Below are 17,717 nucleotides of genomic sequence, written 5' to 3'. Positions count from 1 at the left end.
ATCCAGGACAATAATGAGCGCCAGCAGCTTTGAGGTCTGTCTGTACGAGTAGTCTTTATGACTAATTATAACTTATTATAGGTATTATATACTTATAAGTACATATGTTGGAAACGGTATATAGGTACTGATATACATAGATATCGCCTAAGGAACTTATTGCATGTACTTGTAGTGAAGTAGAATTTTAAGAGGTTTTTAATTAATCACGCAATTGCGATAAGAGTCCACATAAACCTAATTGCAAGATTATGGCACATAAAAATTTGACTGGATTGACAGACCATTGGATGGCTACAAATTGCTCGTGATTAATCTTCATAATCATGCTGGTGGCTTCTTTCTCGTGTATAATGCGGCCTTCCAATTCTGGGCTCATTGTCCACGGATCGTCATTGATTCCCATTTCGCATTAGTGACCTCCTGTGCCTTTCGATTTAGATTTTATAGTCAGTTTTACCGGCCATCTTGAGTATGTCTACCCTTCAAAATGAAACAAAATAAAATCGCGCGGAGATTACCTATTTCCTCCTCCTCGCTTCTATAAATGATGATAACTGTGGTTTCACATGGTATTTTAATATTAAAAACACACAACAACAATGATTTTAGTTATTTAATTGTAATTATAAAATAAAGTCGTTTTTTTATTAAAAACATATATCCTTGTATCTAACTATAAAATAAATAGGTACATATTTCTAAAAGGGGTCCCTTTGTTTCACATAAAGTTTTAAGTCACAATGTATTGTTTGTCATATTATCATTAGACCTAAAACTGAAACCGTTAAATTTTCAGGATTTTCGTAAGGTTATTCTATAGATAGGTTAGGTTTGTTTTGTGGCAATCCTGAAAAGTAACGCGTTTCTAAACCCAACAAATTATGACTAATGAAAATGCCGACAAACAATACATTATGACTTCAAACTTTTTGGAAAACAAAAGAGATCCTTTTGAAAATAATTTGTCAAATAAATAATAGAGTTAAGTTTCGTAGTAGTCGACAAAACAATTTATGCTAAGAGGTAATCACGGGAACCGCGATAAGAGTCTACATAAAAATAAAATTGCAACATATGTTATGTATAGTCTTGAGTGGATCGAGTGCCCGCTTGACGGCTGAAACATGCCAGTCTGACTGTAACTCTTCATGAATTTGGCAATGGCTTCTTTTTCATGTAATAAAGTAATACGATCCGACACTTCTGGGCTTATCGTTCCATATTCTTTTAGATATTTGTATATACATGTCAATTCGTTGTAGGGTACAGGCTCTTGGGGTAAACCAACGAACATACTAAATGCATCTCCACCTTCAGCTAGAAAAGTAGGCATCATCAGCTTGTATGTAAATTTATCTTCTATTTCTGCTAATTCAGGGTTGCCACAGTTAGAGCATATTGCGTGTGCGTTAACGAGTCGGGACCCCGCGGGTTTTAATAAGTCGTAGACTACTTTCATTCCCGAAAATTGCAAAAATTGCCCGACACTATCGATCGGTCGCCATAAAGCGACCGAATGCTCCAAAGCACTCCTTAAAATGGATCCGTTCATACTCACAATTGTCATAGTATCTGTAAATGGTAAAACATTTATCCAATCTCCTTTCGTCATGTTAAAAGGTTTTTGTGGATAGTCTATCGAAACTCTTATCCTACCGCTCTGGCATACAGCGATGTGTACATCCGGGTAATTTTCGCCGTAATATATTTTTGTATAATTTATCAAAATATCTGTAATGATGTTTCCTAAGTTACATTCCCTCAATCGGCAGTTACCGTTTAGAGTAATATTGGATGTACCAGCGACTTCATTACTTATTTTATACACGCTTTCCCGATATTTATTGACTATGTTTAAGACTTCAGGGTCTTCCGGTACACTCTTGTTCAATAGTATTGGTAAACCATCGTACTCAGTTACTTCTCCGTTTGAATTGAAAGTCAGATGTAAGCGCCCCATGTATTTGGTGTAGGCGTAAGCCTGCACTACCAGCACTTTCCTGCCATTTGGATCCGTTACGACCGTTGGGTAGGGGCCTTCTCGTGTTTCTGGTTTTTCTGTAAGTCCTCCATTCCAAAGAAAAGTGTTCGAGTGTCCCCCGATGACTAAGTCCAGATCTTCGACATTTTTTGCTATTGCTATATCTTTTACGAATCCCGAATGACCTAGAGCTATGAGTATATTGACACCTTGTTTCTTAAGTTTACATACTTCTCTTTTGATGGCTTGTATTTCTTCCTCTATCTGAACTTTGTTTTTAGGGGCAAGGACACTGGTTTCTGGCGTCAAGTATCCTATTATACCAATTTTAACCCCTTTCTTCTCCAGCACTACAGTTTCGTATAGATTATTAACTTCTTGCAATTCAGGTACGTCGTTGAGTATAAGGTTGGCTGCTACCACTGGCGATGAGATGTTCTTAATGAAGGGTACTAGTCCGTCAACGGTTTCATCGAACTCATGGTTACCGAGTGACTGCAAGAAAAAAGAGTTACGAATTAGTATAGTTTTTTACCCTAGGTTAATATCATGTCACTGCATTGCATATAAATAATAACCCACCTCAATCGGATTTCAGTTAAGTTTTAGATTGTTAAATGAGAAAAAATATTCAGGAATTGAATCCATTTATTCGATCTTATTGTAGTAGAAAATTTGTTATTAGTTGTTATGGTATTGTCTTTTAGATGTATCGTTGTCATTAAATTAATCGGTTAGTCCCCTAATGTTCATTAATTAGTTTAAGGTGTACACATCTTTAAATTTTTTCGAGCACTTCTTAATTAGTTTAGAGATTTCGCGATTGTACTATTTACCTTAAAATTAAATAGTCTTATAACTTTGTACTAAGGAATATAATGCTAATTCTAAATATTCTAATGCTCATTCAAAACTTTATTCGATGTATTTAATTAAACAATAACTATTATGCTTCTTGTCATGATAATCATCTTATAATTAGAATAAGAGTTCAGGAAAAAACGATTAGAATATCTTATTCTTATTTGTTTTCAGTTTATTTTGCAAGGTTCTTGTTAAGTACTGCAATAATTTTTCAGGAAAAGGGAAAATTTGAAGCTCCCAATAAAGCTCCCATTTTAAATGTAAAGTCATGGTATAATTAAAGGGATCATTACCTAAATTCAGACGGTGAATTACATGGTAATGTCGAAAATAGACAATTGTCGTTTTTCCTTGAACTCAGAGGTTCTTATATAGTTTATGCTTTTAGCATTGTACTACCTACCAGTTCTTCTTTAACATATCTATCTAGAGATTTACCATTTTAATACTGCTGAACCCTCCATACGTAGAAATACAACAATCACAAATACATCAAAATCCGATATTTTGCCGTGGGACCAGTGTCTATCTATCCTCCTGACGACCGGCGTCCTACACGAAGTACATAGGCCCCAATTAACCTTTGACTCTTTGTCAACTTGAAAGAGTTAAATTTAAGCTGGCAATTTTGGAAACCCAGTCGTCAGGATATACACAATACTTCCGATGTGGGAATCAGAATCAGAATGGCCATAGGTGCTCTGCGATCAGTTTCAAATTGGTTTATATCTAAGACACAATTGACTTCAGAAGGACGAAGTACATTCTTATATTGCACTAATAGGACGGCTCGAATTATTTTAATATACAAGACTAACTAACAGTCTTAACAATATACAATTAACACAACATATAAGATTTATATTATAAGTAGGGCATTATTCTATAAATTGGAACATGGAAGTTCTACAACTATGTACGCACTACAAAGACAACTGGGAACTGCCAGCCGGTCCGGGTTATTCCCACTAGTTACCACCAAGTTGTTACCAGTGGTAACTACTGGGAATTTTTTTCCCACCTTTTACCACTGGTAACTACTGGGAAAAATTATTCCCAGTAGTTACCACCAAGTCGGTTTAGTGGTAACTACTGGGAATTTTTATTCCCAGTAGTTACCACCAAAATGTTGTTAGAGTTAAATACTAATAAAAACAGTATAAAATAGTATAGTATAAATATAGAGTGATTTAATAAACAATTATAAGTCGATTAGTGTTTTAGTAAACTGCCTTAAACATGACCAAGAATATTGAATCAGTTTAACCGGTACTAGTACAAAAACTATAAAATATGTAAGATAAATTTAATAATCCATTTAGATTATTTTTCAAGTGATTTTATTAGGTAATTCAAAATCACTATATATTTATACTATACTATTTTTATACTGTTTTTATTAGTATTTAACTCTAACAAAATTTTGGTGGTAACTACTGGGAATAATTTTTCCCAGTAGTTACCAGTGGTAAAAGGTGGGAAAAAAATTTCCAGTAGTTACCACTGATAACAACTTGGTGGTAACTAGTGGGAATAACCCGCCGGTCCGAGGATTTTTAAGCGTAAAATTTCATTTATTATCTACTTATCGATAAGGCTTTTAACTAACCGTAGGCTGTTGTTATTGCCTTATTAAGCACAACTTAAAAATAAGAGTAAGAACAAATCATTACATTAATTACTAGGGATAACATCAAACTTAGTGAGACCGAAATGCTAGAAGAGGAATCTTTGTGATACATAGCTTTCTCATTAAGTATGATAAGTCTTCCTTCTACTTGGGGATAAACAGGACTTCGGTGCCGTAGATAATACTCCGTGCATTGTAGCTCATTGTAAGGTAACGTAGTTTTTGGTAGACCCACTAACATGGAATACCCGTCGCCACCATTGGATAGAAATTGCGGCATTATAACTTTGTACGTTTGGGTTTTATTAATGTTTTTATATTGTGGTATTTTGCAGTCCCCGCATCTTGCTCTTGCTTCGATTACTCTGGATTTCGGCGGTCTTTTGTAGTCGTATACTACGTGTATACCAGAAAATTGTAAAAATTCACCATGATCTTGTAAATTGGTGAGATCGAAAACAGAGTGTTCGAGCATTTGAAATATGACACTACCAGGCATAGACACTGTCACTAAATTACCTTCAAACGGCATGACAATTAGAAGATCTCCCTTGGTAATATTTGCGGGCATATGCATGTAGGATATCGATGCTCTGATTCCTCCACCTTGGATGATAGCAATGGGAGCATCAGTCCAATGTTCTCCTTTATAGAGCGTCGCGTAACGATAAACCATTGCGTCGGTGATTAAATTTCCTAGATTGCACTCGAGATATTTACAATGTTCACCCGAAAGTATAACTGATGTATTTCCTATAACTTCATCAGCTACGTTTAAAACATCGTCTCTATAGCGTTCAATAATTTTAATGACGTCTGGATCTTGTGGTATAGAGTTATCCAGGAGTATAGGTCGGCCGGAGATTTTAATGGCTTCTCCTTTAGAATCAAAAGTCATTAGTAGTTTACCAAAATATTTTGTATAAGCGTACGCTTGAACCACAGCCACTGAGCGACCTGAGGCCTGCTTAATGTAGGTTGGGTACGGTCCTTGAGGTTCTTCCGAATCAGGAGTCGTGCCGTTCCAAAGAAAAGTGTTGGTATGCCCTCCAATTACTAAATCCACACCTTCTACTTCTTTCGCTATTTCGAGGTCTTTAACATATCCAGAATGACCCAGGGCAATAATGATACGAACTTTCTGTTCTTGTAATTTCTTTACTTCTTCCCGGATGGCTACTATTTCGTCAATGTATTCAACGTTATTTTGAACTGCCAGCACTTTGGTATCGGGCGTGAGATATCCTACAATGCCTATTTCTACGCCGTCAATATCAATAATCATAGATTTCTTGAGGTTAGTTTCCGCCGCTAGTTCTGGCACGGTATTCAAGTCGATATTCGCAGTTAGGACTGGACAAGTTAAGTTTTCAATGAACGGGGTTAGACCATTAACACCATTGTCGAATTCGTGATTTCCAAGAGACTGAAACAAAAAAGAAAAATGAGCAGTTTGTACCTTATGGTTGACACAAACAAATATTTCGGCGTTCAATTTTGTAAAAATATACAATTACCTGTAATTGACTAATAAGTTGAAACTAAGGTACAAGTAATTTACAATGAGGGCAATCTACGCTACTAGTTAAAACAACTTTATGTTAAACGGATATTTATAATTAAAAATAATTTGTTCGTATAAACTCAGGTATACTTCATATACCTAGTAATAAATTTCTACTGCAGGGGTACTGCAGGTTTCTGACGTATAAATAATTGTTAAACATAATAATAATGCTCGTATGAGGATTCAAGAATTTTAAATATTACTGCACTAGTCCTAACATGAAAATAGCAGAGATAATGGAATAAAAGGACATTGACATGGCCACTGCTGCATTTATTTTTAATTTGTCTTCATGATGGATTTGGATTCGACCTTCTAGAGCTGGATATACTGGACTAGTTTTATTTAAAAAGTCAACGGTCGCCGCTAGCTCACCGTAATACAATGGCTGGGATGGCCTACCATAGAACATGTCGTATCCATCGCCTCCCGTGGTCAAGAATGCTGGCATAAGAATTTTGTATATAGCAGTTTTGTTTAATACTGAGTAAGAAGGCATTGGGCACATACCGCAGCGCACAGAAACTTTTACAACTCTTTTTCCTGATGGATACCTAAAGTCATATTCTACTCTAAGCCCCGACATCTGTAGGAATTGACCGGGAGCACGCTTGGGGTTGTACCTCGCAACGGCATGCTCGAGCATATTCCAGACAAGAGTACCGTTAAGACTAACTTTCACAGTATTTCCGTCGAACGGCATTACTGTCAGTAAATCACCTTTAGTTACCACTGTGGGTACATTTACATGAGCTACGGAAGCCCTTATTCCTCCTCCTTGCATGATAGCGATTGGAGCATCGGTCCAGCCGACGCCTTTGTATAATGATGCATATTTATGAACCATTGCATCAGTGATGAAGTTCCCTAGATTGCATTCCCTTAATCGACAAGAATGCCCGTCTAATATGACTGACGAGTTCCCTACTACCACTTCGGATATTTTCAAAACTTCACCACGGTAATGGTTAACGATAGTTAAAACTTCAGGGTCTTGTTGCACTGAACTATTTAAAAGAACTGGGTTACCATCGTAAGAGATAATTTCGCCGTCAGCATTGAAAACTAAATGTAATTTTCCTAAATATTTTGTGTAAGCGTAAGCTTGTACTGCTGGAACTAGACGTCCCGAACGCTGTTTGACCAGCGTGGGATAAGGGCCTTCGGCTACTTCTACATCCGGAGTAGTCCCGTTCCACAAAAAAGTATTTGTGTGTCCGCCTATGACCAAGTCGATGTCCTCAACTTCCCTGGCTATTTCTAAATCCTTGGTAAAACCAGAATGGCCTAGTGCAATTAATATTTTAACACCCTCTTTCTTAAGTTTGGCTACTTCTTGTTTAATAGCAACAGTTTCTTCTACGTATTCGACATCGTTTCTAATAGCTAGAACTTTAGTGTCTGGTGTTAGGTATCCGATAACTCCGACTTTGGTTCCGTTGACGTTGAAAATGACGGAGTTCATGAGGTTCGGCTCGGCTTGGAGCGAGGGCTCTTCAGCGAGGATGAGGTTGGCAGCCAGCACTGGGCACGTGAGATTGGCGATGAACGGCGTCAGGCCTGAAACCCCGTTATCCAGTTCGTGGTTCCCGAGGGACTGAAACAGCAAAACTAGTTACTTATGTCATGTTCAATAATCTTACTGTATATAATTTGGTAAGCAATCATGCAACCGTCATTCACTTGTTTTTATTTATGGAATTTTTAAATTCTATGGGAACATTGAACAATGATTTAAAAGATTACATGGACAATTTGTTAGTTATGTATAAAATTAAATAGATATAGATACCTACCTTCTTTGTTAGTAGTAACTCTAGTAAGTAGCCACAAAACACAGATACCTATTAAAAGCCGTGAATGAATTTTGGGTTAATAGTTTTGGCGATCTATATAATTTAATATATATTGTCGTGATAAAAGTTATCCAATCGACTTCATTATTAATAAATGACATTTAGTACCTACGTAGCAAATTAAAGGAGACTTTCGTTAGGTTAATTGTATTATCTTACTGATTTCATAGGTATTGCATGCAATTAAAAAAGTGATTGCTACTTTAAACTTTAATTAAGCATGTACGAGCTCGCTAAAATACTCGTTATATAGGTAATAGTCATATTTTACCTTTGATAATCGAACAGGTAGAAAAGTGGGATATATATTACTGTAAATATCTATTTAGACCTCATGCGACAAAGCTGCGAGTTGTTTTATTGTTATATTCGTCAGTTATATACAACGACTTCTTTTATGTTTCATGCAAAGCTTAATAAAATAAAATAAAAAACTTTTCATGCTTAATAAATGTCATAATCAGATAATACTAAAAGATGGACTTACTTTAGAATAATGTATAGTAACAAAATTTTACACAAAACTTCTCAATAACCTACAGGCTGAATGGATTTGTTGTTTTCTAGTAGGTACTTAATACAAAATAAAATATGTCTATCTATCTAATTAAACCTAATAGCATAATATATTAACCACTACACGGCCAAAAATACTAGAAGAACTATATTATAAATTTGGTAATAAATGAGAGACTAAACATTTACTGAAAAATACATTTTATTATTCAGGCCATATACTATAACTATTGCATAATTGGAATAGAAGCGGTTACAGCCGCTATGAAAGTTATAGCAGAGCACGAAGTAAGTGAAAACGCTGAATCATCAAGGACATCAACATTGAGAAGACTAATACGACCGGCCACCTCAGGGTACACTGGACTACGCAGGCTGATATATTCAGCCACAGCTGTCAACTCATCATGCTCATACATATCCAATGGCGAATCCCGGAGCATGTCGTAACCATATTCACCACGAGCTAAAGCTGCTGGCATCAATATCGGATACGTCCTAAAGTCCTCTATGATGTAGAATGTTGGCAAGTAACAGTTGTGGCAGCGAACGACCGCGCTGACCACCCGGGAGCCAGGTTCTTTGGACAAGTCATACACGACACGTACACCGGAGAAATGCAAAAACGCTCCTGTAGGATTGCGCAAGCTGTATTCAGCGACGGATTGTTCAAGAACCTGATTAAAAACTGTACCGTTAATTTCCACCACAACAACATTGCTTTCAGTAGGCAAAGCTGACATTAAATCTCCTCTTGTGACAGCAGCAGGTCTGTTTGCTGGCGCGATAGAATCATCTATGGCGCCGCTGTGGATAATCGCTATGGGTGCATCGGTCCAACGTTCGCCTTCAAATCTCAGGGCATGATAGTAGACCATAGCATCTGCTATTAAGTTACCAAGATTACATTCCTCCGTCGCACATAAATCACCATCGAGTACTACGGCTGTATTACCCACAACCTCATCATTTAAAGCCATAACTTCGTTAGAGTATTTATTTATTATTTCAACAGACTCAGAATCTTGAGGAATTGATTTATCAAGAAGAATTGGGTTTATTTGAATGTCTTCAATATCGCCGTTTTCATCGATTTTAATGTTTATCCTACCGAGGTATTTGTCGTAAGCTACAGATTGCAGAACGGGGACAACTTTTCCGGATCCTTGAGTTTGAGAGGACGATTGCCTCAGGATTTCTAACTCGCCGGTTATGGATTTTCCACTCCAAAGGTATTGGTTTCTATAGCCGTTGATAACCAAGTCGATGCCTTCAACATCTCTGGCAATTTCTTGAGCGATGTTATTATCGGAGTGACCTAGCGCAATTACAATTTTAACATCCTGAGCTTTGAGATTGGCTACTTCGTCTTTGACAGCTATGATTTCATTTATGTATTCTATGTTTTTGTCTTGCACGGTGGTGGTATCTGGCGTAAGATAACCAATAACGCCGACTTTAACTCCATTAATGTCGAAAATTACAGATTTTTCTAATTTTTTGTCCTTGGCGTTGGGGAATACGTTGCTGGTTAGAATGTTCGTTTTGATTTCGTTCAGGAACGGGGACAGATGGTCAGAAGCGGCCTGTATGTCATTAGTGCCCAGTGACTGAAAGATAAAATGTTAGTGTGTTAATCAGAAGCAATAAACTTAGAGTTATAGGAGTAGTAGAATGTGATGAATAAGTTTAGTAAGCAGTAGTAAAGGAATTTAAGAAATATTTTGTTAGTCATAATAAATAAAATACATAAAAATGGACGAAGCAAGTTTTTATATCTACCTATACTTTGTTTATATATTTTTATCTTAAGAACTTTTATACTTCATTGCAAACAATGATACAATCAAACTTCGTCCATTTTCATGTATCATTTATAGGTAAATACAATATGAGATGCATGAAAGTTTACGTGCGTTATTTGGCCGCATGACTTTTGTTAGGAATGTTCTGCTAGGAGTGAAAGGAAATTTAATGTCGTATTATATTAATTAATTCCATTAGCTTAGGTTAATGTTAGGATAAAAATAGCTTCGGTTATGTAATGCCTATAATTTATAATTTAATTGTTTTTGTCTCCATCGTGTTCTTGAGGTGAAAGCGTCTGAAGTATAAATAAATTAGTCTAAGTTATCAAAGGAGAATATTAAATATCTTATTAAGTTAGGAAGGCACAGTGTGAATTCTTAGGTAATCCCTGAGCAAATAAAACGATAACATTGTTAATAAAAATCTTATTACAGGAACTACAAACATCCTGCGATAAAAATATTGACATTGTTTAACACCTTTTACATAAACCTTGCTGTATAATAATTGTATACTTACCTATAAATACTTTTTATGATATGAATACTTTTTATGTAGAAGACCTTCACCAAATCGTAAAAAATGGGTTGTGCACATAAAATAGCTGTGATGGAAAATGTCAGATGGAATGGGTGCTCGAGGCTGGTTTCCCATCAGATTAACTAATGGTCGTTCCTCAGACATGTGGGAAACTCTACTCGACTCTTCCTTATTAAATCTGTGCTGAGGATCTGAATTTAACGAAAACGGGTTTATTTAGTAGGGTAAGGGTAGCTTTCTTCACTGGTGGTTTTCAGCTTCATAAAGGGCCGGTGAAATCGGCATCTCGGCTATCTTTGGACATTGTCGTACCAACGTATAGGACTGGGTCTTTTTGGGCGCCTGGCATCTAATATATCCACATGGCCGATTTCTATCAGTTTTTATAGATTGTACCTATAGGTTACTCGGTGATGGCCACGTACTTCAGTCATCAGGAAGCGACGAGTAGGTTTATTATTCATATTTTGTTTATCTGTGTTACAGGTACCTACATACATGGGATTGGATCGTTTCGGCATCGGTGAAAGTAATACTTATCAGCTAAATAGTCTTAAGTACGTAAAGATCACACAAAGTAATGAAATCATATTGCGCACGTACCTAGTTAGTCTTACAGTACGAGTATTAAGTCAAAGTCGAGTTAGCCATTCATTCCTTTTCGCATGGCGACTAAGTAATATTACAATAGGTGGAGTTTAGATTTTTATCTTTATCTTTAAATATATATACCTACTTTTATTTTTGGGCTGACAATAAGACCATCAAACCAGACCGAATCCTCTTGACAAAATGAACAGTACCGAATGAACGACAATTCTTTTAAAAATACAAATTGTAACACGAAATGTGTTTACGGTGCGCCGGTGGGTTCCATGCTCAACTTTCGCTCAGCCGTATTACGATCCGACTTTGATTAAAAAGGGCATAACTGGTTTAAACCAGAATTTACCTACGCCCTTTTCCATTTAAGCAGCTTAGTGCTGACAAAATATTCCGCGAATAAAGCAAAGTTAAATTAAACGCAACGCTTATATACCAGCATATATACTAGTGCGGTGTGACGCAACCGCTCTATGTATTGATTTTTGCTATAATTCTGTGAATTCTACCAACGCACGGATCTGCCAAACCTCATTACGTGCGGACCGGAAAATAGCGCGCTGCGCTTTTAATCCAGACAGTAATGAAAAAACATACATATTTTACGGAAGCCCCGGGATATCCGGAGTAAATACACATACGGAAATAGTGCATTATGAGAGCGGTTTACAGATGTAAAGTACCTAATTAAGCTAAATACGTTGAAACTTAATTCTGCCTGGTAACTTGTTGTCTATTTGTAACGCGGCCCCAGGTATATTAAAATAAATCCATAGAAAAGCTGATGAAAATTGGGATTTCATTATGAGCCGTAGAGAAGATTACGGGACTATTACAAATATTCCGTCTTGTCCAAAACTAAACTACTTTGTACTTCAGCGTATATGTATTAATGAAAACCGTAATTTACCGTAAAATGGGGTGAGTAGGGGTCGCGGGGAGAGTTGGGTTATGAATGGGGAGAGAAGGGTTGAAAGGGGGATGAGATAAGGCTACTGCTACAAAAATAATGTATTCCAATTTAAAATGGAGCTATAGTCATAATATACTCATAATAAAAAAAAAATCGATCCAACAATCTTCCAAAATCACCTTTGTATGAAAACCCAACTCACCCCAAATACGAGGGACTACGGGGTGAGGTGGGTTTTCCTGTTTATCGTCAAAGTTATGAAATGAAATTACCCAAAATAAAATAAAAACTAAAATACAAACGTCCGGAACACTTATTATATGACACCATTCAGTTTGCATATGTAAAAATAAAATGTTATCGAGGTTTGAATGTCAGTTTTGCGCCTACTCGCCCCATTTTACGGTAATAATCATTATAAGATTTTCCTGAAGTAAGTTAAGAATCTAGCTAAAGTATTAACTCTTAAATAAGAACGTGTAGGTCTGACTACTTTATCCGCTTTGTTAAAATGTAATCTCAAAGAATCTCCAGGTACACCATTGATGGGCACGTTCATGCTATGAAAATGGCAATGACTATGAAAAACATGTCGTTGTAATGTAATCGCGTTCGCACAAAGTCACAACACCACAATCACGGTAAACAGTCACCATTTGCGTTATCACAGCGTAATGTTACACACAATTGACGAAAATAATAGCTCCTTCCTCTACACAGCAGCTAAATACACAATTACTTCACGCCACAAAAATACTTTAAACATGTGTTTACCTACACAATATATAAATAATGGTAGGTAAAAAAAACAACTATAATAATGTAACGTCACGTCAATCCATTATAAGATTATAAAAAATATATATATTCGTGGATAATATACTACACAAATCAAGGTTCTATATTCTCTTTTCTGTACCAAAGTTAAGAACATTAAGTATTGAAACAAATGAAAAAAAAAAATACTATTCTGCTATGTATATACAGCCAAAAACTACGCCAGGATCGTCAAAAATTAGGGCTCCACTATCCTTAACTTTTGGGAATAGAAGAGACAACGTTTTTTTTAAGTATGTATGACGGAGATGGCGGGACGACCTAGACACCTTTCTCAGTAACTAGCCAGAGCAGGCGCTATGTCGGGAGTCGTGGAAGACAAGGGGAGAGGCCTTTGCCCAGCAGTGGGACACCTTAATAGGCTAGCAAAAAAAAAGACCAAATAAGCCTTAGATACTTACAACAGCATCAGGCCGCAAAGCGTTGATGAACTCAGCGGCGATCTTCCACTTGTAGATAGTGAACCAAGCTGTGCCTGTATAGGTGTCACCCGCGTTGAGGTAGAGCACGGGCGGGCCCTCGCCCGAGGCCGCCTTGCGTCGTGCCTCCTTCACACTGAAACGGGAATAAGTACAGGGTGAAATATGACACGGGATCAGAAATTATAAGACGTAATGAAGGAAGACACTGGAACGGGAATAAGTACAGGGTGAAATATGACACGGGATCAGAACTTATAAGACTTGACGCAGGGCGTTGAAAGGGAAACTTAGGTAAAGTTGCTGCCAACGTGCTCTGATCTTAAAAAAATATAGTTTTGCTCTACATTTATCTACCTACGTTATTTCACACTTAACTATTGAAGTTTCATATGAAACCTCCAAACAACATGTAGTCCTATCGTTGTCTCGGTATTTTGCCTCTGCTCACTTGGGGAGGCTGGTGTCCACTCAGCAGTGTGAGTAATAAACTTATAATCGTGACAGATAAGGTGTGGGCGACCATTTTGCACAATTGCACTTGAACATGAACATATTAACTATCAACTTATTAGGTAGTTCAGCAGTCACATTACTTTGTTAAAATATTTTTGTTTTTGGGTCAATAAATAGCGGAACATTTTAAAATAGAAAGCATAGAAATGTCTAGATTAAAGAGCAATTAAAATACGAGCGTAGTTTCATTTAAATCCCTGGATGCGGATTAGTCGATCCAAATGGTATTCCGTACATTCCATTCGAAAAGGGAGTAAGAGGATTGTGATTTAAAGAACAATTCGATGTTGTGAATCAAGGTTACAGTGTTTGTGATGTAGGGGCTTAGTACTCGAGCTTCCTGTCGTTCCATGGTTTTTAGGTATTTATTTAACAGCAGCAAGGGTACAAAGGACTTAAAATTATTGGCAAAATCGAGGTTATCATTTTCACGCTAAGAATTTTCTAAATGAAGCTTTATATTTCCTATTCTCATTGTCATGGAATTGAAGCTAGGACAATGTTGTGCAGACAAAGTAAACATTTACAAATCCTGGAGGAGGGTAAATAAAATAAAAGAGGAATTTTGTAGGATTCGCTCGGGACACCGGATAAAACGGACTCTATGTGATATTGAACTCCGACTTTACGATGTAGATATCTGACCTATATGTACCTATATATACCTGCCTATGTATAGGTACGGTATTGGCGAAAAATTGGTCGTCTTGCATTTTTGCAAAAGTCGAAATATTTGTCAAGTTGTCATTTTATCTAAATATTTTTTTGGTAATTACTTATGCTTACGCAAATAAATGTTACAGCTTTAGGTACGTTACACCAGTACTACAATTCTGTAGTATTTATCATTGTCCAGTAAAATATCTTTTAAAGGAAAACAACGAGTGGAACGTAGGTATCTTTTTCCAGAAAATGGATTCTTAAACGTAACATCAACGAAATACCTGCGCTCTGCTCATGAGCCAGTGAAACGAGATTAGGCAATTTCGCACAGTCTGGATGTGAAATTAAAATTTTGCACATGTTTTAATACATTTCTAACTTAGGTCTGTATGTTGTAAATTACAAGAATGTACTGTCACAAAACAAAGAGACATAGTTCCGGTAGGTACCTACCCGTCATTCCTAATGATAGTAATTACAGGCTAACCAAAAACAACGTTGACAAATAATTTTAGGAATATTTTTCTTGCTTACGTCTGTTACAAAACGTTTACAAAATGTTATTATAGAAATAAAAACTACAAACATTTATTTAAAACTAATGAATGAACGTAATATCTTGAAAATATTCTCTTTTAACTTTAATGCGCAAATGCAAACGATTATACCTATGCCGCAGTAAAGAAAAATGTCAACGTATTTTTGGGCCAGCCTGTATATTAAAGTAATTTTTGATGAGGAATTTACCTATTTAATTTTGCTAGTTGCTGAAACTGTTGAAAGAACACCACTAAAAATAAATGCATACAAGCAGGGTTAGGTATTAAATGTCTATGGAAGGTTTTATATATATAGAATGTTCATAGTTCTCCTTAATCGGTGTCAAAACGACACTGTCACATAAATTAGCATTTTAGTGTATCCATAATTTCTAGATGATGTCGATTTCATGTCAAGGCTTCGGAGTTTATGCCACCAAGATTAGTCATCCACGGCATGAGGCGCTCGACTATATCCGCCCTTGAGTTTATACAATTTATGTAATTGTCTAGAGATTAGAAATGTCACCGTTAACCTAAATAGTTCACTTGCCACAAACTGTTTGATCTACTTTTGGATTTGGAACTCTATAAATAATATCTTTAAGTTGCTTTTCGGTCGTGCATATTTGGTACAATTTGATTTTAGATCACAGCAAAGCACTCTAATGAGAATATCCTGTGAGCTAGTTAAGCATTATTATGGGTATTGTGGTTAATATAAAGCGGGGGAGACAAATAATAAGGCTACGTTTCCATCAGAGATGTGCGAGGAATATAATAGAATATTGCCCACTTATAGAGCTGCGCTGAGCGACGATAGGAAAGGTTTTATTGGTTCTTAACAAACACATCCTTCGCTACGCATCCTCGCGCATCTCTGGCGGAAACGCAGTTGTAGCTGAGAAGCAGTAATAAAAATGTAGATAAATAATTTACTTATCTACGTACTTCTTTTCTTTCGTAAAAAGATAGTATTGAGTGTTTGGTACTTCTCTCAAGACAGAACGACCAACATTTGACACAGTAACAAATTAATATGTAAGTAATTATCACAGAGAACCGCGATCCCGCCATAGCATTTATCTTCCCCTGTGTCTTTATTAAATATCGCTAAGCTACAACTACGAAGTTTGTTCAAACCGCGCGTGCATTTGTAGAGTAGTATGAGCAGCTCGAAGTTCGTATAAGCAGCGAATGACCTAAGTCACAAGGCGGACACGCCATACATCAAAAATCATTTGCGTTTATATGTGTACACGGCACGTCTGTACAGGCGTCATTGGGTAAGTCGCTTTTCTGAGAGTACGTCAGAAGACCGCCAGATTCATTTCATGTCGCGGGGCGAGGTAATGCGAGTCGGGGCGGGGCGGTGCGTGGCCGTTCTGTATGATAAAGGGACACACTTATCCCACGTACGCAACGTATGCAATGCATTATGACAATCTGAACCCTGAAAGTTGTATGCTATGTTGTTTCTAAGCATACAAATTTTAGGGTGCAGATGTTTGATACTATTACTTATTCTGTGCCTAAGTTATATAAATATTGACTTACACAGTGGTGACTCTAGGAAAGCCGCCATAGCACTTCCCCGCCTCCCTGTCAGCCGTCGTGCAAACCCCGCTCAGCTGCGAGGTCTGCTCGGAGCGCGCGTGCATGTATTGTTGTGTAGTATGAGCAACACGAAGTTTGTATAAGCAGCGAATGACCTAAGTTATATAAATATTGACTTACACAGTGGCGACTCTGGGAAAGCCTCCGTAGCACTTCCCCGCCTCCCTGTCAGCCGTCGTGCAGACCCCGCTGAGCTGCGAGGTCTGCTCGAAGCGCGCGTGCATGTCATTGTTGTGTAGGATGAGCAACTCGAAGTTGGGAGGGATGGCGCTTTCGGGCGGCTTGATCACTGTGCTCGATGACAGCGCCGCTGTAGCCAGCAACACGACGATGGATGGTAGGTTCTGGAAAGGTGTAGGTTTCGGTTAGATATCAAATTCTCTTCGCTTCAAAAAAAGGTCTTATATCTCGGAAAATGCGCATTTATGAGGTTTTTATATGTTTTCCCAGATATTAAGAGCCAACAGGAGTGGTCATTTCTCCATACAAACGTACTCGACTGTTTCCTCCGTGGGTTTTGAAGCTAGAGCAATGATTTTTTCAACACAGATTAATATTGTCAATATCTGTGTTGCACCGTTTTGCTTTTTTTGATATTTTTGTTTTTTAAGGCGCTAGAGCCCTTCAAAAATGGCCAAAATGGCCTAATTGACTATGCCGCAATGAGAGGCGTGGTATTCAAAACTGATATCAATTAGCCAAAAAAGCAAAACGGTAACACAGATAATTTTATAATAATTTACTTTTTCAAATTTGGTTACGATTGGTAAAGTTTTGGAGGAGGAAACAGTCGAGTACGAAACCTCGATATTTGAGATTTTTACGCAGGATTTTTCGCCTTGTC

At 37.1% G+C, this 17,717-nt stretch overlaps 1 protein-coding gene across 1 annotated transcript in view; it reads right to left on the bottom strand.

The window, feature by feature from the left end:
• Positions 1–969: 969 nt before the first annotated feature.
• LOC134654134 (uncharacterized) overlaps positions 970–17,717 on the bottom strand; it is a 42,166-nt gene continuing 25,418 nt past the window's right edge. The window contains exons 2-7 of the mRNA XM_063509583.1: positions 16,994–17,217; positions 13,521–13,674; positions 8,741–10,027; positions 6,462–7,642; positions 4,939–5,908; positions 970–2,479 (exon numbers count right to left, since the gene is read on the bottom strand). Of these exons, the coding sequence (XP_063365653.1) occupies positions 1,031–2,479; positions 4,939–5,908; positions 6,462–7,642; positions 8,741–10,027; positions 13,521–13,674; positions 16,994–17,217 (5,265 nt within the window). The 3' untranslated portion in view covers positions 970–1,030. The remainder of the gene's footprint in view (positions 2,480–4,938; positions 5,909–6,461; positions 7,643–8,740; positions 10,028–13,520; positions 13,675–16,993; positions 17,218–17,717) is intronic.

The sequence above is a fragment of the Cydia amplana genome, chromosome 14, assembly GCF_948474715.1.
Source record: "Cydia amplana chromosome 14, ilCydAmpl1.1, whole genome shotgun sequence".
Classification (NCBI taxonomy): Eukaryota; Metazoa; Arthropoda; class Insecta; order Lepidoptera; family Tortricidae; genus Cydia; species Cydia amplana.
This window is presented reverse-complemented; position numbering and strand designations above follow the sequence as displayed.